General features: G+C 55.3%; 1 protein-coding gene across 4 annotated transcripts in view; it reads right to left on the bottom strand.

Annotated features, from left to right (window-relative positions):
• Positions 1-10019: 10019 nt before the first annotated feature.
• The window catches only part of FCRL5 (Fc receptor like 5), a 37717-nt gene continuing 22084 nt past the window's right edge, over positions 10020-25652 (bottom strand). For 3 of the 4 annotated variants that reach the window (XM_058701538.1, XM_058701539.1, XM_058701541.1), the window contains 10 exons: positions 21537-21815; positions 20885-21163; positions 18622-18900; positions 17167-17307; positions 15409-15687; positions 14862-14978; positions 14247-14274; positions 13215-13297; positions 12935-13003; positions 10020-10890 (listed from right to left, as the gene is read on the bottom strand). In XM_058701538.1, the coding sequence (XP_058557521.1) occupies positions 10766-10890; positions 12935-13003; positions 13215-13297; positions 14247-14274; positions 14862-14978; positions 15409-15687; positions 17167-17307; positions 18622-18900; positions 20885-21163; positions 21537-21815 (1679 nt within the window). In that variant the 3' untranslated portion in view covers positions 10020-10765. The remainder of the gene's footprint in view (positions 10891-12934; positions 13004-13214; positions 13298-14246; positions 14275-14861; positions 14979-15408; positions 15688-17166; positions 17308-18621; positions 18901-20884; positions 21164-21536; positions 21816-25652) is intronic. The other variant, XM_058701540.1, reaches the window with a different exon arrangement.

The following is a 25652-nucleotide window of genomic DNA, read 5'->3' as shown; positions in this document are numbered from 1 at the left end:
AAGTCACAAGGTGCTGTTTGGAACTGCCCAGCGTCACGCGTCTTGTGCGCACTAGCACCGTATGAAGGCAGTGGGAGCTCAGGTGAACTGGGGAGGGACGCTCCTCACCTCCTACTTTAATTTTCAGAGGCTACGGGGTGGGTGGCGCCCACGCGGATCGCCAGCTCTCTGGTTGTCGTCCAGCATTCTACAGTCTTCTGCTAAGGCCCCTTTCAGACTCTCTGCACCGTGAGGTCCAGAGCTGAGGCTGCAGAGCTGAGCTGAGCCGAGCTGGGAGGGGAACCCACATTCTTGGCCTCGCAGGCAACACCAGCGGCATCGTCTCCTGGCTCTGGGGTCAGTGGTCTTCGATGCAAACACCGGCAGAGGCGGCTGTGGTGAGGGCCCTGGGGCTGCGAGGGGCTGTTTGGCTCCTGGCCATCTGGGCCCCGGCCACACCTCGAGGAGGCACAGGAAGGATGGAGGGGACCTGGCAGTTCCTTCTTGCCGAGGTCCCCAAGATGTCTTTGGCTGCCAAGTATGAGGAAGGTATTAATAATAACTGGAATGGCCAGTATTTATATAACTCAAAGGTCATCAGCATTGTAATGAACCAGTACTGCAAAGGGGTGTGTAAAATGGGGTAGGAGTGGATTGCATTAGTGAGGTTATAGTCCTCCATTTATTGGGTCATCAAGAGAATGGGTTGATGTCTTAAAGTGAGTCAACTTCTATTTTTAATTTTTATATTAAACCGTTGGAAATTTTTTTTACATGTTTTATTTATTCTTGAGAGAGAGAGAGACAGACTGTGAGAAGGGGAGGGGCAGAGAGAGAGAGAGAGAGAGAGAGAGAGAGACAGAATCTGAAGCAGGCTCCAGGCTCCGAGCTGTCAGCACAGAACCTGACGTGGGGCTCAAACTCACCAACTGTGAGACCGTGACTTGAGCTGAAGTCGGACGCTCAACCGACTGAGCCACCCAGGTGCCCCTAAAATGAGTCAAGTTGAACCTAAAAAAATGACTCAATCTATGGCTGATCTTGTTGATAGTGAATGGCCTCAAGTAACCAGTGGACCAAGAAACATGACTGCTCACTAGTCCCATGAAATTCCAAGTCCCCGATTTAGGTCCAGCTGGCATAACATCAGCCACGGCATTGAATCAGCTTTACCTTGCATTTTATTGCTGTGTGTCTGGTTTTAGTGTGTCTGGTTTTATGCTTCAAATTTTTGTGGTTATTCGAGAAGCAGAAGGCATAGGGGTTTCGTACTTGCCCACCATTTGGGTCGTGTGGTAATCAAATTGTTGTAAATCAACGCTGAGTTCAAAGTGGGCACCGGGAGTTTTTTTTTTTTTTTTTAACGTTTATTTATTTTTGAGACAGAGAGAAACAAAGCATGAACGGGGGAGGGTCAGAGAGAGGGAGACACAGAATCTGAAACAGACTCCAGGCTATGAGCGGTCAGCACAGAGCCCGACGCGGGGCTCGAACTCACGGACCGCGAGATCATGACCTGGGCCGAAGTCCGCTTAACCGACTGAGCCACCCAAGCCCCCCCCCCCCCCCCCCCCCCCCCCCCCCCCCCCCCGGCACCTGGAGTTTGAAGAGGATCAGAGATCCTGGCGGGAAGGCCTGTGCTTGTGGTGTCAGCGACACCCGGTGGCGCGAGGCGGAACTGCAGCCCCGCTGACCGGTCCTTCCTGGATACGCTGCCCTTTCTTGGGAAGGAGTCTTGACACGGGGTGACCAGCCGTCCCTCGTCTCTGCTGTCCCGTCTGTGTGCACTGCGGCTCTCCGGCCACTGGAAGCAACTATATGGAGAGAAGTGAGCGTCATGTGCCTTTTAGAGGAAGTTTCCAGTTAGGCGTTTCCAAGAACCACGGTGGTCCCACGATGCACGCGGCGTGGCTGGAGTCGCGCCGGACTGATGTTTTGGGGAATCAACGCCCTGCCAGCAGAAGGGCTTAACCAGCATCTGAGCAGACGCTCAAGGCGCCCGTCCAGCAGGGGCGGGGACGGGCCCAGGCTCCCGGGGCTGGAGGTCTCCTGCCCGGCGGCCAAGTGCATGACGTCAGGGCGTGAGAGCGCCGCGCTAACGTGTCTGGAAGCGGCCCTGACGCTCTGGGGACCTTTTTACAATGAGACGTTGAGCCCCGGCGCCGGCACTCTGACCAAATAGGGCAAAGAAACTGACGTGCCTCTGTGTCAATGAAACTCTGGCCCATCACCACGGTGCCACCTTTCCACCATCATGGTTGACAAAACACGTGTTCACCGAGGGGCGTGGGCTCCTGAGCCCTGCTCGCCTCTTGCCCCCAGCTGGAAGAAAGCCGCGCGGGTCTGCTCCGGACCCGGCTGCCTCACGTGGGACACAAGGGCAAGTCTGTCACCTTGTGCCCGGTTGTCGCCCGAAGACCGGGCAGAGGCCGGCGCTCCCACCTTCCCCAGCGGCTCTCTTTCCGGATGCTTCTGGGCTTTGACGGTGAGTGCTTGCTGCCCTCCTTCCCTTCCAACGCCGGCATGCTCCCTTGCTGAGAGCTCCCGGAAGGACTGGAAAAGCCCCTCGTGGAGGACTGTCGTCCCTGTGGGCCGAGGCCACCGGCTGCTGTCCCTGCAGACGCCCATACGCACCATTCTGCCCCGTCAGGCAGCTTTCCGCCTGTCCAGAGCTCTGCCGAGGGCCCTTCCGCCCTCTCATGTAGCTGGCCAGACGGGAGCCACGGTCTGGTTGTGGGCGACAGACTGTGCCAGGGGCTCTGTTACCCAGAGCCAGACTTGGTTTGAAACATTCAGTTTCGACTGTTGCGTATTTGCTTGGTGTGTATTTTTCTCAAGCTTCGTCTCCTTCATTTCGCACTTGTTGGGAGGAAAAAAAATCTTGCTCTGAAGCCAGGTGCTTATCGTCACCAGCCCTTCGAGAAAACACTGTTGGCGACGAAGCCTGCCTCACTCACTGGCCACACAGCCGCCACGCGTCCTGCTGTGTGTTGGTCCCTTGAGCCTTGCACCTGTCGTGTTTCCGTGTCCCTGCGAGGGTGCCTGTGCAATCCGTCCCCACCACACGGGGTCACTGGCTGTCAAGGGCCGCATGTAAAGCACAGAACTGTTCTTTTCCTTCTGAAGCTGGTGACCTCGTGAATGTGGCCCAGGCCCAGTGGGACCAACAGTCTCAGGAGTGTCTGGGGGTCTGACCAGCCTCCCTGTGAGCTATCTCGGCCCCTCCTTCCCTCCCATGGGGCCCCCGGCCCAACTCGCCCTCCTTTCTCTGAAAGCAGCTTTCACCAGCCACTTAAATGTGGGTTTCCTCCTCCCTTGTCCCTGACTTTGGACTTAGCTCCCTTGTGCTTGGATATTCCTGGGCCTCTTTCAGGGTTTTACTGGTTTTTCATCTGGGGACAGAGACGAGGGGCACAAAATAGGCAAGTTACACAATTCAAGAACTCCTGGGGCACCTGGGTGGCTCCGTCGGTTAAGCGTCCAACTCTTGGTTTCAGCCCGGGTCATGATCTCACGGTTCGTGGGTTCGAGCCCCGTGTCAGGCTCTGTGCTGACAGTGCGGAGCCTGCTTGGGAGTCTCTCTCTCTCTCTCTCTCTCTCTCTCTGCCCCTCCCCTGCTCATACTCTCTCTCTCTCTCAAAATAAATAAAAATAGTAAAAATAAATTAAAAAAAATAAAATGCTTAAGAAAATTCAAGAACTCCTATAGATGTGACCTGAGGCTTACCAGCAGCTGAGAGTTTTTGTGAAAACCACACAGGCAGTGGCTCTGGGGGAGCTTCCAGGGGGACGGAGGGGAGACCGGGTGGGGAGATGGTGGCCAAAACCTCCGGGTGTCCTTCTCCACTGTTGGTGGGAGCTGGGATCAGTCAGGTCTTGTTTAGGTATGAAACAGGAAGTTTCCGCAATAGGAAGCCTATGTTAGGTTTAGTTTAAAAAAAAAAAAATTTTTTTTTAACGTTTATTTATTTTTGAGAGAGACAGAGACAGAGCGTGGGGGTGGGGGAGGGGCAGAGAGAGAGGGAGACACAGAATCGGAAGCAGGCTCCAGGCTCCGAGCTGTCAGCCCAGAGCCCCACGCGGGGCTCGAACTCGCGAGCTGTGAGATCATGACGTGAGCCGAAGTCGGACGCTCAACCCACTGAGCCACCCGCGTGCCCCTAGGTTTAGGTTTTAATAAAAAAAAATTCAGAAATCCCTAAAATTTTTGTTTTGCTGGAAGAGAGCAGCGGAATCACTCCTCTGGCACGATGATCCTTCCAGCAAGTCCCCCAGCACCAGGCACTGGGGCCGTTTGACGAGGAAGCTGCCGAATCATTTGTGCAGACCTCCTTCGTTTTCCAAATCAGCTCTAACTTTTACCCTAATTGGCTTCTTATGACTTCACAAACTTATCTAAACATCTCACCCTTTACACTATTGGAACACCAAGGTTTTAATGTGTATGATTCTGTAGAAACAAAGGAAGCGTCCTTGCATCAGGGGGTGGTCTTCTCTTTCTGTGGGTCGTTAGGAGTTTGAGGCGGGAACAAGACGAAAACCAAAATCAAAACCAAAGCGCAAACAAACCAAAGATTTTTCCTTTTTCTTTAAGTCTCGATAGCAGGGACTTTCCTGGTGACGAGTGGTCTTGGCCGCCTGGGGCCGCTGGGTTAGCCGGGTTCTCCGGGGGAACAGAGCCAACGGTCCAGGCAGACCCACCGCCAGAGGGGAAGAGTCGCGTTATGAGGGTTGGCTCGCCATACGCCGAGGCCGGGGAGTCCCCGTCGGCGGGACTGGGGGTGGGAGAAGGCGGGCGCCCCACTCGAGGACGGGTGGATGTGCCCTCCGTCCCCCCGTTTCTTCTTCTGGTGGGGCCTCAACCGATTGGCTGGTGCCCCCGGTGGTGGCGAGGGTGATGATTTTCGCTCCGTCTACGGATGCAAGTGCTGTTTTCTTCTGGGGACGCCCTCGCAGACGCACGTGGGAATAAGGCTGTGCCGGTTCTCCGGGCCTCGCTCAGCTCAGTCAAGTGGACGCATAAAGCTAACCATCACGGCCGCCATCGGGCCGGGGGGCTTAAACCGCACGCACCCCGTGGGTTCGGGGGCTCTGGGCTCATCCCCTAAGTGGCTGGCGGAGGCTCGGGGGCCTTCGCCCGGGCCTCCCCGAGTGGCCCATCCCTCGCCCACGCCATTTCTCCACAACCACTTTCTTCACGTTGACCACAGACCACAGACCAGACCAGAAGAAACGTGGACAAACCGAGTGTCCCGGGGGGCGAGTCTGGGCACCGGATCCCACCGTCCTGCCTCCGTCACAGACACCCCAGCCCGGGACCGAAGCTGCCCAGCAGTGCTGTCGTTTGTCACTGCGGTGACGCGTGCGGGGGCCGGCCAGCACGTGCACACAGGCCCAGCCTGGACAGAAAGAGCTTGAGAGCTCCTGGGTCGTCCTGAGGCAGGAGACCACACGGTCCTCCCCGCGGGCCCGTCCCCTCGGCAGGGCTGAGCCCCCCGGGGCGGGACAGGCCCTCGTCACAGGGTGTCGGCCGCAGTGGCCTGGTGGCCCCGCGCCCGCCCCGTCTGGTCCCTCCTTGGGTTTCCGAGAGGCCTCTCTGGGCCCGTGCGGTCGGAACAATGTGACCGGGCTTTGGCTGAGCCTTTGTCGTTGTGTGTGTGTCCTTGAACCGGAAGAGGAGGGAGACCGACTTTCGTCACCCCCAGGGCCGTTTGTCATTTTATTTTATTTTATTTTATTTATTTATTTTTTTTTATTTTTGAGACAGAGAGAGACAGAGCATGAGCAGGGGAGGGGCAGAGAGAGAGGGAGACACAGAATCGGAAACAGGCTCCAGGCTCCGAGCTGTCGGCACAGAGCCCGACGCGGGGCTCGAGCTCACGGACCGCGAGATCATGACCTGAGCCGAAGTCGGCCGCTTAACCGACTGAGCCACCCAGGCGTCCCCGTTTGTCATTTGAATAAAGGTGACAGGTACACTGGCATCATCGCGGCCCCCCCCCCCCTCCCTTAAATGTGATCACAGGCGATGGTGCTGTAGCTGCTGCTTGAGGAGCCCTTCCACGCGCCCGGCCCGCTGCGAACAGTCCTGCATCGCTCCCAGACTGCTCCGGGAGACCCCGCACCACCTGCCCGTTCCCTGGCCAGCGCCTCGGAGCAGGCCTTGAACTTCGCCGAAAGGCAGGCCTCCTTCAACTTAAAAGCGTACGTTCCGTTCAGCGCGTGGTCTGGGAGTCTCGGCAAGTATACACAATCACAGAACCCCCCCCCCCCCCCTCGTGGTCAGGAGAGAACATTCCACCCCTGCCACGAGCTCCCCCGTGCCCACCGTGGGGAGCCCTCCCCCCACCCCGCCAACGCCGGCCGCCGCCGACCTGTCCGCTGCCCCTTGCGAGGACATCGTGAAGACGGGGGCGTGCCGCCTCCAGGGTGTGGAAGTGGCCTCTTTTGCTCGCTGGGACGCGTCCCGGGTTCAGGCCCCTGGTCACACCTGCCGGGAGTCTGGTCCGTTCGGGGCTGCGTGGGATTCCGCCGTGTGCCGTTTGCTCCTTCCATTTATGAGTTTACCGCATCAGGGATATTTGTTTGCGTTGTTTCCAGTTTTTGGTGACTGTAATCAAAACTGCTAAAACCATCCGTGTGCAGGTTTGGGGTGCAAATGGTGGTTTTCGTTTCCCTCGGGCAAGTACACAGGGGGCCGGACGGCTGGCTGGTGCAGTAAGTGTGGGTTTAACTTTATGGGAAACGGCCAGACCGAGAAAACTTTTTTTTTTTGTTTTTACAATTTGTACATCTTCGTGCTCACCGCAACCGTTTGGGGCAGGTGCTCTCGTTGTCCCGCTCTCCAGGCGAGGGCACTAAGCGCCCCCCCCCCCCCCCCCCCGGGTCAGGCGGCCTGCCCAGGGCGCACGCCGGCCCTGCGGCAGATCTGGGGAGCTTGGCCTCAGCCCTCCGGCCCGATGCCATCGCATCTCGCTCACTGGCGTCTGTCGCTCTCACGCTGCTGCCTTCCCCCGCCTTCCCTCCTCACGCGGGCTGGCCCGGCCCCGCCCTCCTCGGGCCCCTTGTCCGTCAGTGTGCCCACCAGCCGAGCCCCGGTGGGTCCTCTCTCTCCTCCTGGCCTTGATCTTTCCTGCTGCCGGGGGCCGCGAACCCGGGAGCTGCAGGCGCGCCGGGCACCGACGCGAGGCCTTCCTCGCTTTTGTCAGTCAGAGCCCCCAGAGAATGCATCTGGAGAAGTCACTCCTTCGCTTCTGTTTCTCTGGAAAATGACCACATAGCCCCCAAATCACGGAAGTCCGTTCCCGAAGCGCTGAGCACATCCACTCCGACGCCTCCTCCCGGATCACCCTGCTCTCGCGTTAGAAAGGACGCCGAAGTGCTCGTTTCGGCAGCACATCCAAAAAAAGGACACCGGGTCATCTTCCACCGTTTTCTCTGGAGCATCTTTGTGGCAGTTCAGCAGCTGCTTCCTCGTAACGATGAAGCGATAAAGGCAAAGGAAACCGCGAGCACGGGCGCCTCACTGCCTGCTCCCGAGAACACCTGCTCCGTGTGTACATAAACACTGTCCCCACCTGTAATCCAGTCAAGCAGCTGTCGCTACTTTTCCTGTTTTGCGGGTGAGGCAGCCAGAGCCCGGGGAGGCCAGATGGGGAGCGGGAGGACCTTCGGACTCCAGGTCGCCCGTGCTTCACAAACGCCTCTGTCCACACGGGACGGGTGACCCGTGAAGCCTGCCGGGGACGTTGGTCAGGTAGCGAAGAGTGTGGGCATTTCTGGCTCCAACTGACCGATGCGTGGCCTCGGGCAAGTGGGGTACTCTCAGCCTCAGTTTCCCCGTCTGTAAAAGGGACGCTGACGAGTACTTGTTGCGCGGACTTCCTGGGAGGGTCGCGTGATTGATGCAGAACGCCTCACGCGCTACCCGATGCTCATGAAGAGTAAATAGTAGCTGCTTTTGTGAGTTAGGTCTCTGTCGGGCGGGCAGTACTAACCAGCGGGGCTGAGAGGACGGGAGCGACCACGAGGCTGGCTAGCCGAAATAGAAGAGGTTAACTCAGGAGACGGGGTGCAGGTCAGCGCACTGTCACAGAGGAAGACGGACCTCGGGGAGGCACAGAAAGCACACAGAAAGAGAAAGCAGCTGTGACCCGGGAGCGGTCGACATTCTGTTAACCCCAAACGTGAGGGAGGCCAGGCAGGCGCCCGTCCTGTTCGAGGAGACCCCCCCCCCCCCAAGTGAGGATTCGTTGTTCTGAGCTGACTGAGGAAAACCCCCAAAGGTCTAGTGGAGGCAAGAGGCCACCGTTATGATCGGGGTGGTGGTTTTCGTGTGTCAATTTGACCGGGCCACAGGGTGCCCGGATATTTGGACGTTGTTCTGGGCGTGTCTGTGAGGGTGTTTCTGGAAGAGGTTAACATCTGGATCGGCTGGAGCGAAGCAGATTGTTCTCCTGAGTGTGGGTGGGCCTCGTCCAATCAGGCGAAGGCCCGGCTGGGACAAAGAGAGCTGAACCTCCTCGGAGTGAGGGGACAACTTCTCTTGCCTGACCAGCTCCGAGTGCGGGCATCAGGCTCCTCCCTGCCTCGGACTCCGACTGACATGGCGGCTCCTCCGGGCTCTCGAACCCGCTGGCCTTTGGCCTGAAGCCTTAGCAGCTCAGCTTGCCAACTGCCAATCTCGGGACTCGTCAGCCCCCATAGCCCCACGAGCCAGTTCCTGACAGCAAATGAACACCTATGTCTCTGCATCTCCCTCTGGTTCTGTTTCTCTGGAGAAACAACTAGGAAGGCTGAGGCAAGAGAGCCCAGCGGGCCGGCCGGCCGGCCGCCTGCTCTCCCGGCTGGAACCTGCGGCAGCCCGCCCCAGGGACAGCCTCCGCCTCCAGAGAAGACCCGGGGATCCGACTGGGCGGGGGGAAGGAGGAAGGGAACAGATCCCCGTGCTCAGGCCGTGCACAGGGCCCCGGTAAAGATCTATCATCACCTGCTAACTGGGGAAGCCTGAGGGGTGCTCGGGGAAAATTCCAGCGTGTCCCTAGCTTCTTGTTGGGCCCATCGTGCTCACCCTTGAAGCCCGCAGCCGGTCAGGGGTGAGGTGGGCAGAAGGAGTATCCGTGCCGACCCCACCACTGCAGGGTGCTCCCCCGGACCCGACGTTCGACCTCTGTGCGGCCTCCTCCCGGGAGCTCCCCGGCAGTGGGGTTTTGTCCCTCGACACTCCAGCTCCAAAGCGGGTCAGAAGGGCAAACATGTCAGAGGCCACTCCAGGTCCCTCGGCACCCGAAGCCGAGAGCCCCTCTCTGCCCCGCTCCCCTCCACAAGTCACTTCGTCTGAATTCCCTGCCACGCGAGCCCCAGACCCCGCCAGGGCACGCGAGCCCCGCCCCTCCAATGCCCGTGGCAGGTGCTCCGATGGTGGGAGCCAACTGTTCCACCAGGAAAGCCTCAGGGAGGAGCGACGGGGAAGGGAAATGTTTTCACTGCAAAATCCCCGGCCCGCCTCCTCCAGGTCTTGCTGGGCTCCCTCCTGAGCCCCTGGTGGCGGGAGGGGTGCCGGCCCGGGCGGCGCTCCTCAACCGACACCCAGGGTCCGACGCGCTCCGGGCTCCACCCTCAATGTTTTGGTTAAAAAAATGAAATCTCAGAAAAGTTAACAGAATGATACAACCGATGCCGTATGCCCTCCTCTGCATTCACCAGTTGTGGGTTTTGCCACGTTTGTGCTCTCTCCGTACACACACACGCACACACAAATGCACGCTAAGACAAACACACACGAACACAGACGCTAACATGCACGTGAAAAAATGTTTACTGAATCACTTCAAGGTATTTCAGGTATTTTCAAATATTCTTAAAGTAATGCCAGGTTATTGACTCAATAGTATCAGTAATATATAGTTCATATTCAGTTTTCCCTAACTGCCTCCGAAGTTTCTCCTGTGGCTTTTTCTTGACCCAGAACCCGGTCGAGGTTCCCACCTGTCGGGCCTCCTCCGTCCCCCCGATGCTCTGAGGTGCAGGTCTCCTCACGGGGAGCCTCCCGACAGGAGCTCTGCGCAGGTGAGACGCGTTCCTGCACCCACACCGGAGGGCTCACGGGAAGGGGATGTGAGCCCACTGGCAGGGGTGTGGGCCCGCATGCAGGGGAGAAGCTCTCGTGCTGTCAGGGGCTGACCTTAACGTCCCAGGCAGGTGGGGGGCATGAAATGCAGCCCCATGGTGGGGAGGGAGGTCCACAGCCAGCTGCGCCCGTCCCCACTTGGTAGACTGCCACGGTAGCCCCACCAGACGGAAGAGCGCTGAAGAAAGGAGCTGCAGGGGAGCAGGTGTCCGCGGCGGGGGGAGGGGGGGGGCAGGTGTCCAGGGGGAGCAGGTGTCTATGGTGGAGGTCTCTACAGGTGACGGGTGTCCACAGGAAGGGGGCAGGTGGCCTCCTCGAAGTCCCGGAGCAGGCTCCACTAGGAGCGGCTGGCGTGTGCACGGGAGTGGGACCCAGAACAGGGACTGTGGCTGAAGCCCGCTAAGGAAGCCAGGGGACGGGATGGCCCCGGGGGGAGCAACGTGTCACCAGACAGAAAGCCCGTGAGGTGCACGGACTTTCACTTGCGAAACGGCAGCGTCCCACAGTCCCGTGCTCCGGTCACACCGAGGGCAGAGGCCAGGGGATGGGGCCTGGACCCGTTCAAGTCACCCCATGCCGATGTCCTTGCCCCCAGGATGGCTTGGGACGCAGGGCGTGTGTGTGGACTCAGCTTTGAGGAGCCACGGAGGCCGAGGGTCATGCCACCTTCACCTGGGAGTAGATGACAGACGAGCCCGGGGGGTCGGAAGGCCGGTGGCTGGCGGCCTGGCCGTGGGAGGGCAGGTGGGTCCGGAGGAGCCCTAACACGGAGTCCGGGTTCGCTGAGGGAGAAAGAGCACTGGTCAGCCGGGAAAGGAGGCCCAGAGCTCCCCGCGCCCCAGTCCCCGTGTCCCCGTGTCCCCGTCCCACCCTGGCGCCTCTCCCCACCCACGCGGCAGCCGCCCTGTACCGCCGGGGCCCTCTCCTGAGCCCTTCGCCTCTGGCCGGGCCCGGCCCCTCCTCGGCCTCACTTCCCACTCTGCTCCCCACGCCGCTCCCTCGGTCCCCGCGAGCAGGAACCTCCCTCTAATCTTGTGAGTGCTTTGAGCGCAGGCCCCCGACCGAGCGGGGCGCTGTGCCCCTCTGTGGCCTCGGATGGGTCGCCGCCACTTCTGCCCTGGGGGTCTCGTCCACGGGGTGGGAGCGGTAACGTCACCTGCCTCCAGGGTTACTGTGACCTCACGTGAGCTCACGTGTGTGTGCGAACCTTCCAGCGTCTGTCACGTGTCGCGTGTCTGCTGTGTGCCAGGTACGGTGCAGACGCACACGTGTGCACGTTTATGGCGTATTCACGTTTAGCACTTAAAACTACTTGGCACACAGGGACTTCGGAACACGTGTGGATGTGATGTCAGACGTTATCATTACTTGCACACGGTCTTAAGCTGGAACGGAATAGGGCAGTCTGCAAGCAGGCTCTGTCCTCGTGGCTCGGTGTGGCCCTCCAGGCTTCCTGGAGCCACACCGAGGAGCAGAGCTCAGTCGGGAGCTGGGACTCCGGAGACAGACCGTTCAGTGATGTGCTTGCTTTGCGACTTCGGGCCAGTCGTTTCAGGTCCTCTGCCTTAGTTCCCTCGTTTCCAAGATTGAGGGAAGACAGTACTCGCCTCAAAGGGGGTTGTGAGCGTGTGTGAGTCCATGTGTTACAGGTGCGCCATTGAACCAAGAATGGGCACAAACACGGTTCATCTGACCTTATCCAAGAGGATCGGAAAACCAGAGAGGGAAGCAGAACGGCTAGAGTCACACAGCACTCTTTACGGAGCGCAGCTGGGAGCGGGTTGTCTCCCTGACGCCGGAGGGGTTGGGCTGGGACCAGTCCTGGCAGACCACTCACGAGCGGGCAACGACACAGCCAGACCACCAGCAGTCAGTCACCCTCAAAGCTGCTGTAATGGCATTTCCGCATCTGCTCTCTCACCCCTATGAGACAGTGTGGGGGTGCAGAATAATGCCCCCAAGATGTCCATGTCCTGATTCCCGGAACCTGTGAGTGTGACCTTACAAAAAGGGACTCTGCAGATGTGATTACGATTAAGGATCGGGCCGCCTGGGGGGCTCCGCCGGTTAAGCGTCAGACCTCAGCTCAGGTCGTGATCTCGAGGTTCATGAGTTCGAGTCCCGCGTCAGGCTCTGTGCTGACAGCTAGGAGCCTGGAGCCTGCTTGGGATTCTGTGTCTCCCTCTCTATCTGCCCCTTCCCTGCTCATGTTCTCTCTCTCTCTCTCTCTCTCTCTCTCTCTCTCTCTCTCAAAATAAATAAACATTAAAAAAAAAAAAGATTAAGGGGAAATGATTCTGAATTAATCCAGGTGGGATTTTGAGAACTTTAAATCAGAGAACGTTTCCCAGCTGCACTCAGAGGGAGACCTGACTTGGGACAAAAGGTCAGAGATGTAGCACTTTGAAGACCGAGGAGGGGGTGTCCTTGAGAAGCAGGAAAGGGTAAGGAAATACTTTCTCCCCCGGGGCCTCCAGAAAGGAGCGCGGCCCAGGGAGACGCCGGTCTGACTTCTCCTCCCCCCCAACCCCCCACCCCTCCGGAGCTCCTGGTCATTTGCCACGACAGCAGTAGGAATCGGACAGAGGCAGGACAGGGACAGTAGCCCTGTGTCCTGTGACAGCTGCGAGTGCAGAAGCCCTGATGGCGTAGCCGGTCCTCAGGCCATCCCGCGGCGTCCGTGATGAATGGCAGAGCGGCACCGCACGGTGGGCCCGGGGACCCCAGCAGGGCAGGCGGGCGCCAGTGAGGGCGACCCTGCCCGAAGGACGGAGGCGGGGCCACGCACGGCCAGCGCTGTCAAAGCCCAGGGTCCCCAGGTCTTACCTGCAGGTTTGCTCCCCTGCGGAATCCTCTGGACTTCCGAGTACACAACTTCTCCTCCTTTCGGATTTACTGGAAAGAGACTGCAGTTTGAGAGACTGCAAGGCTCTTGCCTCTGGTCTGAGTTACTTCCTCCTCCCCCAGCTGGAGTTCGCTCTCTGCAGGGACACGTGTCCCCCGGGCGTCCGCACGGCCCCCCCCCCACCCACCCCGTCCTCTCCTGCCCCACCCCTGCCGGACCAGCCCCGGCTCGCTGCCCAAACAGGGGCACCTCGCTCCTCACCATTGCTGTATACTGGCTGCAGTTCCAGCCAGGCTGGTGCATTGTGGTAGATGGGCTCTCGGATGTTGGAGTCTGAAGGGCTCCTGTGGGACAGAAACGGCCGTGTCTCCCAGGAGCCCTGATGAAGGAGCCAACGTAAGAATCGTGCCCCATTGGCAGGTCTTTGGGCAAGGTGGCTGCCAAGCCCAGAGACACAGACGACCGCGTCCCGGGTGGTTTGCTGCTATGAACGAGTACGTTACAAATCGCAACATGTTCCCGGACGTGGTGGGCACGTGACACTACCGGGCACTGTGCTGATGCTTATAACAGTGTCAGGGCGATCTATTATTATCCTTCTCTTATAGATGGAGAAAATGGTGGTTCTGAGAGAGAAAGTGACTTGCTCAAGACCGCGTAACTAGACAGGGCGAACTAGAACCTGGCTCCAAAGCCTCCCCTCTCAGAGAGATCTGCATCTCAGAGGAATCAGTCACGATGAGCACTCAGGAACTCCCCATGGTCAGGATGCTGCCGCCACGGGCTCGCCCGGAGAGGGTTTTGAGCTGCGGCGTGCCTCCCGAGGTCAGCCGCCGGGATCCAAGATGGGAAACCTTCTTCACCGGCTCCGCGTCTGGCTGGCGGACCGCCTCTCTGGACGGCCAAGTCGCGTGACTCCATCTCCTCGGCTGTCCCCACGGCAGGTGTGGGTCAGGTTGCTCACATTCAGAGATTTCCAGGCCGGCTGAGCTACGATTAGCTTCGGGCACGGATGGATCCAGTGTTTACAGCGGTCACGCAGACAGCCAAGGCAACCGTGGTGCAGGGTGCAAGTTAATAAATGAAAAGGAACTGGCCCTTGACGCAAGGAGGCCCAGGTCGCTAAGGCAGCAGTGAATTGCTACCTGGGAATTGCCTTGACCTGCGCCAAGGGGGACCGCAGTGTGCAGGCAGCACAACCTGTCTGCGTCCTCAGCGGTCACCAGACCCAGGTCAACTTTTATCCCCTGCGGGCATCTCCCGGAGCACACAAGATCTTAGCCCGGGTCTTACCTGGAGGGGTCAGAGGTCGGCCTTCCTCCTGCAAAGGAAAGCAGAGCATTTGGAGCCACGGGAGGAGGGGGCCTTGCCCGGGAGCACGGCCGCAGGGAGGGGCAGGCTCCGTGAGGCGGACCCTTCTCTGCTAAGCCCGAGGGAGGCGGCAGAGGGCATGAAAATTCCTGAGCCTGGCTTCCAGAGGGGCCGAGTTGCAATGTGAAAGGGGGCTCCGTAAAGAGCAACGCTCGACGGCTGCAGGGGGGAAGCAGACCTGATGGGCTGTGACAACACTGCCCGTTGAGATACTCAGCAAGTCACGAGGCCCCACTGGGTTTCTGTCCCCACTCCCGTTTCTCGGTCTTCCTTCTCTTCCTCCCAATCCTTGGGGACCTCGTAAGGGTGGAGAGGGGAGTGCGCGCAAGGGTATGGTGCTGGATAAACTCTTCTCCTCTGGGCATCTTCCACGCACTAGGGCTATTTGGGGAACTCGGTGTTTGTGAAGAGGAGTTCCGGGGGACCAGGAGGGGAAGGGGGGGGACCGGGATGGTGGTGGGGGCAGCGGCTGAGAGCTCAGCACGAGCCTGAGGGGACAGGACAGGGAGGGCAGGGGCTCCCGCAGAGGTGACCCACCTGCTTTCCTTGGGAGCCGGCAATACAACAGCAGGGCCACGACCCCAAAGCCCAGGGTGCTGAACAGCCCCCCGGTGACACCCGTAGCAATGGGGCCACTTCTGCTCCCGGTCAGCCCTGGAGAGGAGAGCCCACGCATGAGCTGGAGGGAGAGGCTTGTAGCCTTGACCTGCCCTGACCCCTGGAGATGGTGCCCGGGCCTGGAGGAGGAGGGGAAGAATCTGGGGAGCCAGGACTCCCGAGGCAGCAGCACAGGAGACAGCTCTTCTCTTTGAGAGGAAGCTCCTGTCTGCGGCTGGGGCAAGGGTGGGGGGCCAGGGTGGACAGAGCCCATCAGTGAGCGCTAAAGTCAACGGTCCTCTCGGGCCTCCTGCTCCCACTCAGGTACCAGCACTCCAGAAACGCTTCAGAAAATGACAAGTTAGAGAACTCCCAGCTTTGCGCACCTGCCCCTGAGAACGTCCTGGTCAAACATCAGCAGGGGTACCAGAACATCCTTGGAGGAGGTATTCTGTCCACATCTGTGGCCTGGGAACAGGAAACTTACCTGACATGCTGAGTGGCACCGCCTCGCTGCGCCGGGCCCCCAGGCCGTTGTCGGCCTCGCAAGAGTAGTTTCCAGAATGTTCTGCGGTCAGAGAGAGGTTGAGGGACGCTCCTCCTCCAGAGGGGGCCGAGCTGTTCCCCAGGGGGACGTCCTCGTGATAAAACCGGTACCAGATGGGGGGAGAGCCCCTCTGGGCCTCGCAGCGAAGCTCCACCATGTCTCCCACCTTGGCCTGGGCCCCGGGCGCCCTGAGGGTGAGGGTGGGGTGCGACGCTGGGACTGAGGGAGACAAAAGCCAATAGAAGTTCCTACTTCTAATGTATCCATAAAGGAGCAGTAATTATAAACAAATGGCAGAAGTCAGATCTTGATCTTGGAAAACAGGCTGAAACTCATACGGCAGACAAAGCTAACAACCTTAATCTACAAATGCACAAAATACCCAATAGAAAAGTGTGAAAGGGTATGAATCACTAAAAACTTTTTTTTTTTTTTAATTTTTTTTTTTTTTCAACGTTTTTTATTTATTTTTGGACAGAGAGAGACAGAGCATGAACGGGGGAGGGGCAGAGAGAGAGGGAGACACAGAATCGGAAACAGGCTCCAGGCTCGGAGCCATCAGCCCAGAGCCTGACGCGGGGCTCGAACTCACGGACCGCGAGATCGTGACCTGGCTGAAGTCGGACGCTTAACCGACTGCGCCACCCAGGCGCCCCTGAATCACTAAAAACTTTAAATAGCCAATGAACAATTGTTTTCATTACTAATTAAAGACGTACAAATGAAAACACCCATCAGATGGGCAAAACTTAAAAGGACAGAGGATACTGATAGAGTTATGGAGAAACAGGTGCCTTGAGATGCTCTAGGCGGGAACGCAAATTTGAGACGCTTTCTTGCACGGCGATTTGGCCACACCTGCCAAGTTCAAAACGCACATCAACTTTGACCCAAAAATCTACCTCTAAGACTGCTGCCTTTAGGGATACTGACATCAGATGTGCAAAGGTCTTTGTGCAAGGATTTCTATGCTAGAATTTTTATAATAGCTAAAAACTAGAGGTAGCCTGGTTGGCTGCCTAAAGAAACACAAGAGATAGCCAAGATCTATTTTTTAAACTAAAGCCAAGATGTATGTTTTAAGTGAAAAACGCAAGTTGCATCATTACGTATAATCTGATGCTGTGAAAAATTTTATACTTTTATATTTATAATACATTTGAATACTTCTAGAAAAATGCCCATGAAACTATTAACAGTACTTATATCTTGGAAGTACACGGACATAAAAGTGTGTGGCTGCAGGTGGAGACCTTCACTTTTTATGTTCTCCCTGCTGTACCGTCGGTTTTCTTACGAAGATTTATGCATCCCTTCAGAATAACGAATTGTTAACAACTCGAAAGTTGTGCTGAAACACGGCCATGAAGGATGAAGGAATGCCACGGTGGAGACCAGGGCAGGCCCATGGAAGCCCGGCTTTCCCATCGCTAGCTGTGTGCAGACTGCCTGCTTCCCACCTCTGGAGTCTCATCTGGCTCTCCTGCGAATTGGGGATAACGGCGGTTAATCTCCAAGATGAAATGGGATCTCGCATGCCAACTACTAAGCACAGGGCCAGGCGCACGCAAGGGCTCAGTGAGGATGATGATGATGACAATGACAAGGACAATGATGGCGGTGGTGGTGAGAAATCTCTCCCTTTCCCGCAGTTCTCTGTGATCGGTACCCTTGTCGCAGAGCTAAGACATAACTCACGGAGTCCAGGCAAGGAGTCCCTCAGGTGTGATGGCAGCAGCAGAAACAGCCTGCATCGTGTGAAGGAATCATAGAAACAAAGGCATGAAGGTGAGCAGAACGTCAGGAATACTGAGTGTGGCGGGCACGATGCGCGGTCCGCTGTGTTGTGAAGGGAGAGGGAGTGGCATTTAGCTCACGTTACACGCCTGCATGGTGGATCTGAAGGGTAAGTGTGTAAGAGTCTCTGGAGTTTCTCCTTTTGAATAGCTCCTTCCAGGAAACTTTGAGTCCAAAATACTCCACAGTCACTGTGCACCAAAATCATAGAATTTTAGGGCTGGGGATGACCACAATGGCCATCTAGTCTGATTTTCCCACTTTACGGGTGTGGATATCGAGGTCAACGTACGGGGAAATATGCTCGGCCAAGGTCATGCGGCTAGTTGCCTCCAGAGCTGAGACCAGAACGCTCACCTCTGTGGCCCTTAGCATACTTGTGCTACCCTCCCCCAGGTCCCCCGGAACAGGAGGTTGGAGGTTCGGTCTGTAGGGCTGTCACAACTGGTTCAGAGCTCACAAGAAGCCGTTTCCCTTTGGATTCAACACTGAATGGCAAGTGGTCAGAGGGCAGCATAGAGAACGGAGGAATTTGGTGGAGGGTGGCTCGTGGCATCCATGCTGTCCTGTTCTAACCTCTCTGTGCTGCTCTCCCGCAGCCCCCCTGCTTTAAGATTCACTTTGTAAAAAAAAAAACAACAAAACGTGGACTGGTTGTGTCTCCTAAAAGGCCACGCACAGAGCTAATGTTAATATGGAGTTTTTAATATGGAAGTCTGAGGCGTATTTATATTCCTGGTAATAAAGAAGTATAAGAATAGGGGCACCTGGGTGGCTCAGTCGGTTAAGCGTCCGACTTCGGGTCAGGTCATGATCTCGCGGTCCGTGAGTTCGAGCCCTGCGTCGGGCTCTGTGCTGCCGCTCAGAGCCTGGAGCCTGTTTCAGATTCTGTGTCTCCCTCTCTCTGACCCTCCCCCGTTCATGCTCTGTCCCTCTCGGTCTCAAAAATAAACGTTAAAAAAAAAAAAAAAGCATAAGAGTAAAGGCTTGGCGGGGAGGGTCAGGAGAGAAAAACCTGGACAAGGAACAGCCAAACCTGTTTCTGGAGCAGAGAGACCCATAGTCTCCCTTTGTAATCTTAACCACAGATCAGAATATAGTCTATGGTGTAAAAACCCTCTGCATTTTTAGTGAGGAGTTTCGATGCCACTGAGGAAGACCGCTTGGGCTGGGTGGCCAGGAAGGTCCAGGTTCTTGTAGGGGAAACCACAGGGAGGATCCTGGATGCACAGAGGGAGGCTGTGGCGGCAGGAAGTACTGGGGGCCCGAGCCGTCCTGGCAGCCGGGGGGAGGACCTCAGCTCCCCTCCAGTGGCCGGTCCTTGCCTGTGCTGCTGGTGGGGCAGGATGAACTCACCGATGACACTGAGTGACACCACCTCACTGCGCTGAGCTCCCAGGCCATTGTTGGCCTCGCAGGAGTAGTTTCCAGAATGTTCTGTAGTCAGAGACAGGTAGAAAGACGTTCCTCCCCCAGAGGGGGCCGAGCTGCTCCTCAAGGGGACGTCCTCGCGATAAAACTGGTACAGGATGGGGGGAGAGCCCCTCTGGGCCTCACAGCTAAGCTCCACTACGTCCCCCTCCACGGCCTGGGCCCTGGGCGTCCTGACGGTGAGGACGGGGCGGGACGCTGGGACTGAGGGAGGAAAAACAGTTAACCATCAGTTCATGCTGTTTGAACATCTCTCTCCACAGGAAAGACGTTTCAAACCAGAACCTGTCTTCCTCAGTCTTTAGTGACCTTGTGACATTATCAGAGCCCAGTGATGATTTCCTCAGATCTGAGGACACAATAAGGTCCGTGTGGTGCCGTATCCAGTTCAGAGAACTGGGATACACAGTCTCCAGTGTGTTTGGGGGCCTGAAGGCAAAGGTTACAGGGACTGCCGAGAAGTCAGGAGACAGTTGGGGGAAAGGAGGGACAGGAGACCCGTGACTCACACAGCCAGGGACGTCACGGAGCCTGGGCCGCGTCGGAAACGAGGTCCACAGAGAATGGGTACTGATCACCTTATTAGCTCATTTCATAGTCCTTCACTCGTCCAAAATTAATGGAGCACTGAGTAAGTCCCAGGAAGTGCGCCATGTGCTAGGGATTCAAGAACGAGAAAGACCCCGTCCCAGCCCTCCCGAAGCCTCAATCCAGGGGACGGGATAGGCAGCGATCACGTGAACAGCAGGTGCAGAACGAACACAGCGATGACTGATGCAAAGTGGAGACTAATGTGCTGTGAAATGTGTCATCCCAGGGACCCGGTCTCGCAGGGGCTGGTCAGGGAATGCTTCCTCACAGGGACATCTGAAATCAACCAGGTGAAGAGGAAAATGCAGAGCGTGCCCGGCAGGCAGACAGCATGTGCAAAGGCCCTGAGTTGGAAGAAGGCTAGAGCCCTGGAATTACTGTAACAAGGTGGCAGCAGCCGTGAGAGGCGGTCTGAGGGGTGGCATGAGTAGGAGAGGGAGGCTGGGCTCGAGGAGCCTCGGGGAGGACACTGACCGCCCTTCACACAGCCGCAGGAAGTCGCTAAGTGTATCTGTACAGGGCTGTGAGGTAATCCGATTGGTCCTGACTCATCATGCTAAATAAATGTCCGGGGAAAGGTCCTAGAGAGAGGGAGACACTGGGAGAGGAGGAGGAGGACGGAAAGGGCTAATCGGTGTGCAAATGTCGGGAATGCGAGAAAGACAGAATCCAGGGATCAGGTGGAGACTCACGGAGAGCAGAGGCCTCTCCTCTGGGCCTTAGGCAGAGGACGGAGGGGTCACCGTGTGGGCACCAAGACAAGCGATATGGCGGTGGAATCGGGGGCCAGCGTCCGGGAGGGAGCAGACAGGTCGGTGAACTGGGGCTCTGCTGGGGTCTGAGGACAGCGGTGGCCAGAGGGGTTGAAGCAGCAAGCAGGGCAGGTTGTTGGAGTGGCGCGTGTACAGGGGGGTGCAGGCTGGCGTGGAGCAGGTGACGAGGCGTGGTGTCCAGTCGCCAGCGGCTACACGTCAGAGCCATGGCCTGATGGCAGGATGGAGGGCAGAGCTGTGGGTGAGATGCTGCCCTGCGGGGAAAGGGGCATCTCGGGGAGGCCAGCCCGCGACGGGGGCAGGTGCACACACTGGGACACGGTGGTCCAGCCCCAGGCAATAGGGGCGGGGACAAAGTCGGGAGAAGCTCTGGCAAGTCTCGTAGCCAGAGCTCCGGGAGGGGGCCGGAGGAGCCAGAGAGAAGTTCAAGGGCCAGTGAGACAGTGAGGCGGCCTTTGTCCTGATGGACAGACAGAGGAAACCCCACCCCAGCCTCTTCTGGGCTGAGACGCGCCCACGTCAAGTGTCCTTTCCTGCCCATCATTGCGGACCAGGATGCGGTCTGTGGTCTGAAAGCCTTTACTTCTACGTGAGGGCGTTCTTGGTCACAGTGGCTGCAGGATGGCTTCTGGGGAACACACAGCAAGGGGAAGGTGCAGGTTCCTGGAAATGGAGAGTCTAGACCTCCCAGATGGAGGCTGTGCGGGCAGGGCCTGCTGTGATGTCATAGCAAACGGCCCCGTGGCACCTCCAGCCTGGGCCGCCGGAAAAGTTGGGGGCACGGTCGGCCCCTGGTTGTGCTGTCGTTAGAAGACTCAACTCACCTGTGACGTTGAGTGACACTGTCTCACTGCGCCGGGCCCCCAGGCCATTATCAGCCTCACAGGCATATTTTCCAGAATGTTCTGCGGACAGGGGGAGTTTGAAGGACGCTCCTTCTCTGTTGTGGACCCTGCTGCTCCCCAGGGCGTTGTCCTCGTGATAAAACCGGTACAGGATGGGGGGAGAGCCCCTCCGGGCCTCACAGCGAAGCTCCACCACGTCCCCCTCCACGGCCTGGGCCCTGGGCGTCCTGACGGTGAGGACGGGGCGGGACGCTGGGACTGAGGGAGGAAAAACAGTTAACCATCAGTTCATGCTGTTTGAACATCTCTCTCCACAGGAAAGACGTTTCAAACCAGAACCTGTCTTCCTCAGTCTTTAGTGACCTTGTGACATTATCAGAGCCCAGTGATGATTTCCTCAGATCTGAGGACACAATAAGGTCCGTGTGGTGCCGTATCCAGTTCAGAGAACTGGGATACACAGTCTCCAGTGTGTTTGGGGGCCTGAAGGCAAAGGTTACAGGGACTGCCGAGAAGTCAGGAGACAGTTGGGGGAAAGGAGGGACAGGAGACCCGTGACTCACACAGCCAGGGACGTCACGGAGCCTGGGCCGCGTCGGAAACGAGGCCCAAGTTGGAAGACTCAACTCACTTTTGACGTCGAGTGACACTGTCTCACTGCGCCAGGCCCCCAGGCCATTGTCGGCCTCACAGGCATATTTTCCAGAATGTTCTGCGGACAGGGGGAGTTTGAAAGACGCTCCTCCTCTGTTGTAGTCCCAGCTGCTCCCCAGGGCATTGTCCTCGTGATAAAACCGGTACAGGATGGGGGGAGAGCCCTTCCAGGCCCCACAGTAAAGCTCCACCACGTCCCCCTCCACGGCCTGGGATCTGGGCCTCTTGATGGTGAGGATGGGGCGGGACACTGGGACTGAGGGAAGAAAAGTAAGTTAGTTGACACCTGTATCTTTTCACATTTCTTATATTTTCATTTTTCAGACATGACCTCTGTGCTGTATTGATGACGTTTTCTAGATCTTTCCCTGTACCAGAACACTCATGCATATCAACACATCAATAGACACATAAAAGCATACAGGCACGCACATGCACAGGACCACAATATACGCACTGGTCTATGGCCTGGTCTTTCCTTCAGGAACGCAGCACGAGCATCTTTCCACGTCATCGCTTAAAGATCTACCTCATTTGCTTTTAGAGATCCAACTTACTGTGGTACGATTCACACGCCACAAAATGCAACTCTGACATCTACAATTTGCTAACTTGGGATAAACATTGCTCGATTACGTTAATAACCGCAAAGCATTCCAGTGCATGGATTCACCACGGTACACTGAAGCAGTTCCCCACGAGCAGGTGTTTATGTCCCAGCTCTCCTACGATGTCACGTCCCACAGTCCTGCATACACGTCATGGTACATTTGCACGTGAGCTTCTGAGCATGAGTTCTTAGAAGCGGACTTTCTCAGGTGAGGAATATGAACATTTCAAGTAACCATATATTATGCTAGATTGTTCTTCAAAAACTTTGGACCCTTTTCCCTTTGCATTAACGGAGGTAAGAGCTCCTGCTCCCACACTGTCATGAGTGATAGTCACAGAAATGCAGAGGCTCATTTTTATTATTTGTCTCTTCCTAATCCTAAATTCTACAGTTATTCTTTTAATGATTATGTATTTTTGAGAGAGAGAGAGAGAGAGAGAGAGCGCGCAGGGGAGGGGCAGAGAGAGAGGGAGACATAGAATCGGAAGCCGGCTCCAGGCTCTGAGCTGTTGGCACAGAGCCCCTTGGGGGGCTTGAACTCACAAGCCGTGAGATCATGACCTGAGCCGAAGTCAGATGCTCAACCGACTGAGCCACCTAGGCGCCCCTACAGTTATTCTATCTGAACAACTCCCCCGTGTATCCTATGTGACTCTTCTGTCTACTTGTTGATTTTTCATGGGCTGCTGGTGAACTATGATCCATGAATGAGAAGTTACTGCCTGCAAAGTATTCAGATATTGCTTACAAAATGGAAAATTTGACAGCTGTGATTAATTTTTCAAAATGTATCAAGTCAATTCTTTTTTCTGCTCCCCTATGAAATAACAGTAGTAATCATGAGAAAATTCTTGTTCTTTTATTTCTTTTTCCCCATCTGGCCAACTAGCTTTTCTTTGTTACATATATTTTTTTACACCTTTGGCACTCTCTGTGACCATAACTCTCACAGTTGATTAGGCTTGTTTTCATATCTGATTCAGTGGTTTTCAACCCTATGTGTACAATATTCTTAACTAAGGATGTGTTAAAAAAAAAAAAAAAGAGAGATTCTGAGACCACATCTGAGAGATTCTGAATGTAATGGGTCCAGAGAGATGATTAGTAATGAGCCTGTTTTCAGAGCTCCCAGACTCTAGCCTGCAGCCAAGGCGGGGCACTTTTGAGCCCTTTGTATCGATTCATATTTTGGCTGGCTGGATTTTTTCATCATATAACTTGTTCGAGAAGGTTTAATGGATACTAAGTTCCCTGGGTCCCTGCATGTTTGACCATGTCTTTTGGATTTGGTATAAAATTCTCCATTCTTTTTCCTCCTTTGAAAGTGCAAATCTGCGGAGAAAAAGGATCTCTTTTGCATCGTTGGTGGGAATGCAAGCTGGTGCAGCCACTCTGGAAAACAGTATGGAGGGTCCTCAAAAAACTAAAAATTGAACTACCCTACGACCCAGCAATTGCACTACTAGGCATTTATCCAAGCGATACAGGTGTGCTGTTTCGAAGGGACACACACACCCCTGCTGTTTATAGCAGCACTATCGACAACAGCCAAAGGATGGAAAGAACCCAAATGTCCATGGACGGATGAATGGATAAAGGAGATGTGGAGTATTACTCGGCAATCAAAAAGAATGAAATCTTGCCATTTGCAACGACGTGAATGGAACTGGGGGGTATTATGCTAAGTGAAATTAGTCAGTCAGAGAAAGACAAAAATCTTATGACTTCATTCATATGAGGACTTTAAGAGACAAAACAGAGGAACATAAGGGAAGGGAAACAAAAATAATATAAAAACAGGGAGGGGGACAAAACAGAATATGGAGAACAAACAGAGGGTTCCTGGAGGGGCTGTGGGAAGGGGGATGGGATAAATGGGTAAGGGGCACTAAGGAATCTACTGAAATCATTGTTGCACTACATGCTAACTAATTTGGATATAAATTAATAAAAGAAAGAAAGAAAGAAAGAAAGAAAGAAAGAAAGAAAAGAAAAGAAAAGAAAAGAAAAGAAAAGAAAAGAAAAGAAAAAAGAAAAGAAAAGAAAGAGCGAGCAAATCTGGACATGACTTCTCTCTCCCAGCATTGGTTTCTGTGCAAAGTCTAAGACCAATCTAATAATGTTTCTTTCTGAGATGACCAATTTCATTTATTTTTGCTGTGATAACATGTGCACGCACACCCACACACAACGCATGTGCATGCACACACATGCACGTGCACACAACAAACATGTGCACACACGTGAACACACGTGTGCATATATAACCTCGAAATTCAGTAACCTTATTAGAGTATTTTAAAAAAAATTTTTTTTAACGTTTATTTTTGAGACAGAGAGAGACGGAGCATGAACGGGGGAGGGGCAGAGAGAGAGGGAGACACAGAATCGGAAGCAGGCTCCGGGCTCTGAGCCATCAGCCCAGAGCCCGACGCGGGGCTCGAACTCACGGGACGGCGAGATCATGACCTGAGCTGACGCTTAAACGACTGAGCCACCCAGGCGCCCTGAGTATGTTTTTTTAAAATTTTAAATGTTTATTTATTTTTAAGACACACACACACACACACACACACACACACACACACACACAGTGGGGAGGGGCAGAGAGAGGGAGACACAGAATCCGAAACAGGCTCCAGGCTCCGAGCTGTCAGCACAGAGCCCAATGCAGGGCTTGAACTCATGAACCGTGAGATCATGACCTGAGCCGAAGTCAGACGCTCAACCGACTGAGCCACCCAGGCCTTTCGATCTACGTATTCAATTTTCTTCACTTTGGGAAAATTTTTTATTACATCTTGGACTTTTGTTTTTTCTCTTCAGTTTGGTTTCCTCTCTTAGGGACATTCCACACGGGGGTCTTCACTGGTTTCCATATTTCAAACATTTTGTTGCTTTCGTTTCTCTTTTTCTACTTTGCATTCTGTCATGTTTTCTCAAACCAATTCTCCCTTTGATTAACGGTTTTCAGAAGGATACATCCTGTTCTTAAGGCTTCAAACTTGGATTTCATTTCTAAGAGAGCTTTGTGGGGTTTTTTTGGCTTTTCTTCTGAGCTCTGCTAATTTATAAAATGTCTTCTGTTTTCTTATCATGTCTTCTTTAACCTGTTTGTTCCTTTTTGCAGTTTTTTTTTTTTTTCTGGAGTCTGTATTTTCTTTAATTGTATTGAGAATAGTTAGAAGAATTTGTGGGGTTTTTTTGTTTCCTATGGCAATTCTTTTTAAAAGTATTATGAATTACGTGTCCCTTCTTCCCCTTTTACAGTTTCAAATGCATCAATGCAAAACTCCCATATTCTGCTTCTTTTTGCTTATAACTAATCCTTCAATAGATAGAGGTATATTCAGAGTCTTGTATCTGCTTGAGAATGCTGTGTGTGTGTGTGTGTGTGTGTGCGCACGCGCGCGTGTCTGTGTGTGTTTCGTTGACCCAGGGCTGGTGATCGATGCCAAATGGGTAGATCTTATCAGAACA

Source organism: Neofelis nebulosa, chromosome 15 (assembly GCF_028018385.1).
Source record: "Neofelis nebulosa isolate mNeoNeb1 chromosome 15, mNeoNeb1.pri, whole genome shotgun sequence".
Lineage (NCBI taxonomy): Eukaryota > Metazoa > Chordata > Mammalia > Carnivora > Felidae > Neofelis > Neofelis nebulosa.
Note: the sequence above shows the minus strand (reverse complement) of the source record. Positions and strands in the feature narration are given on the sequence as shown.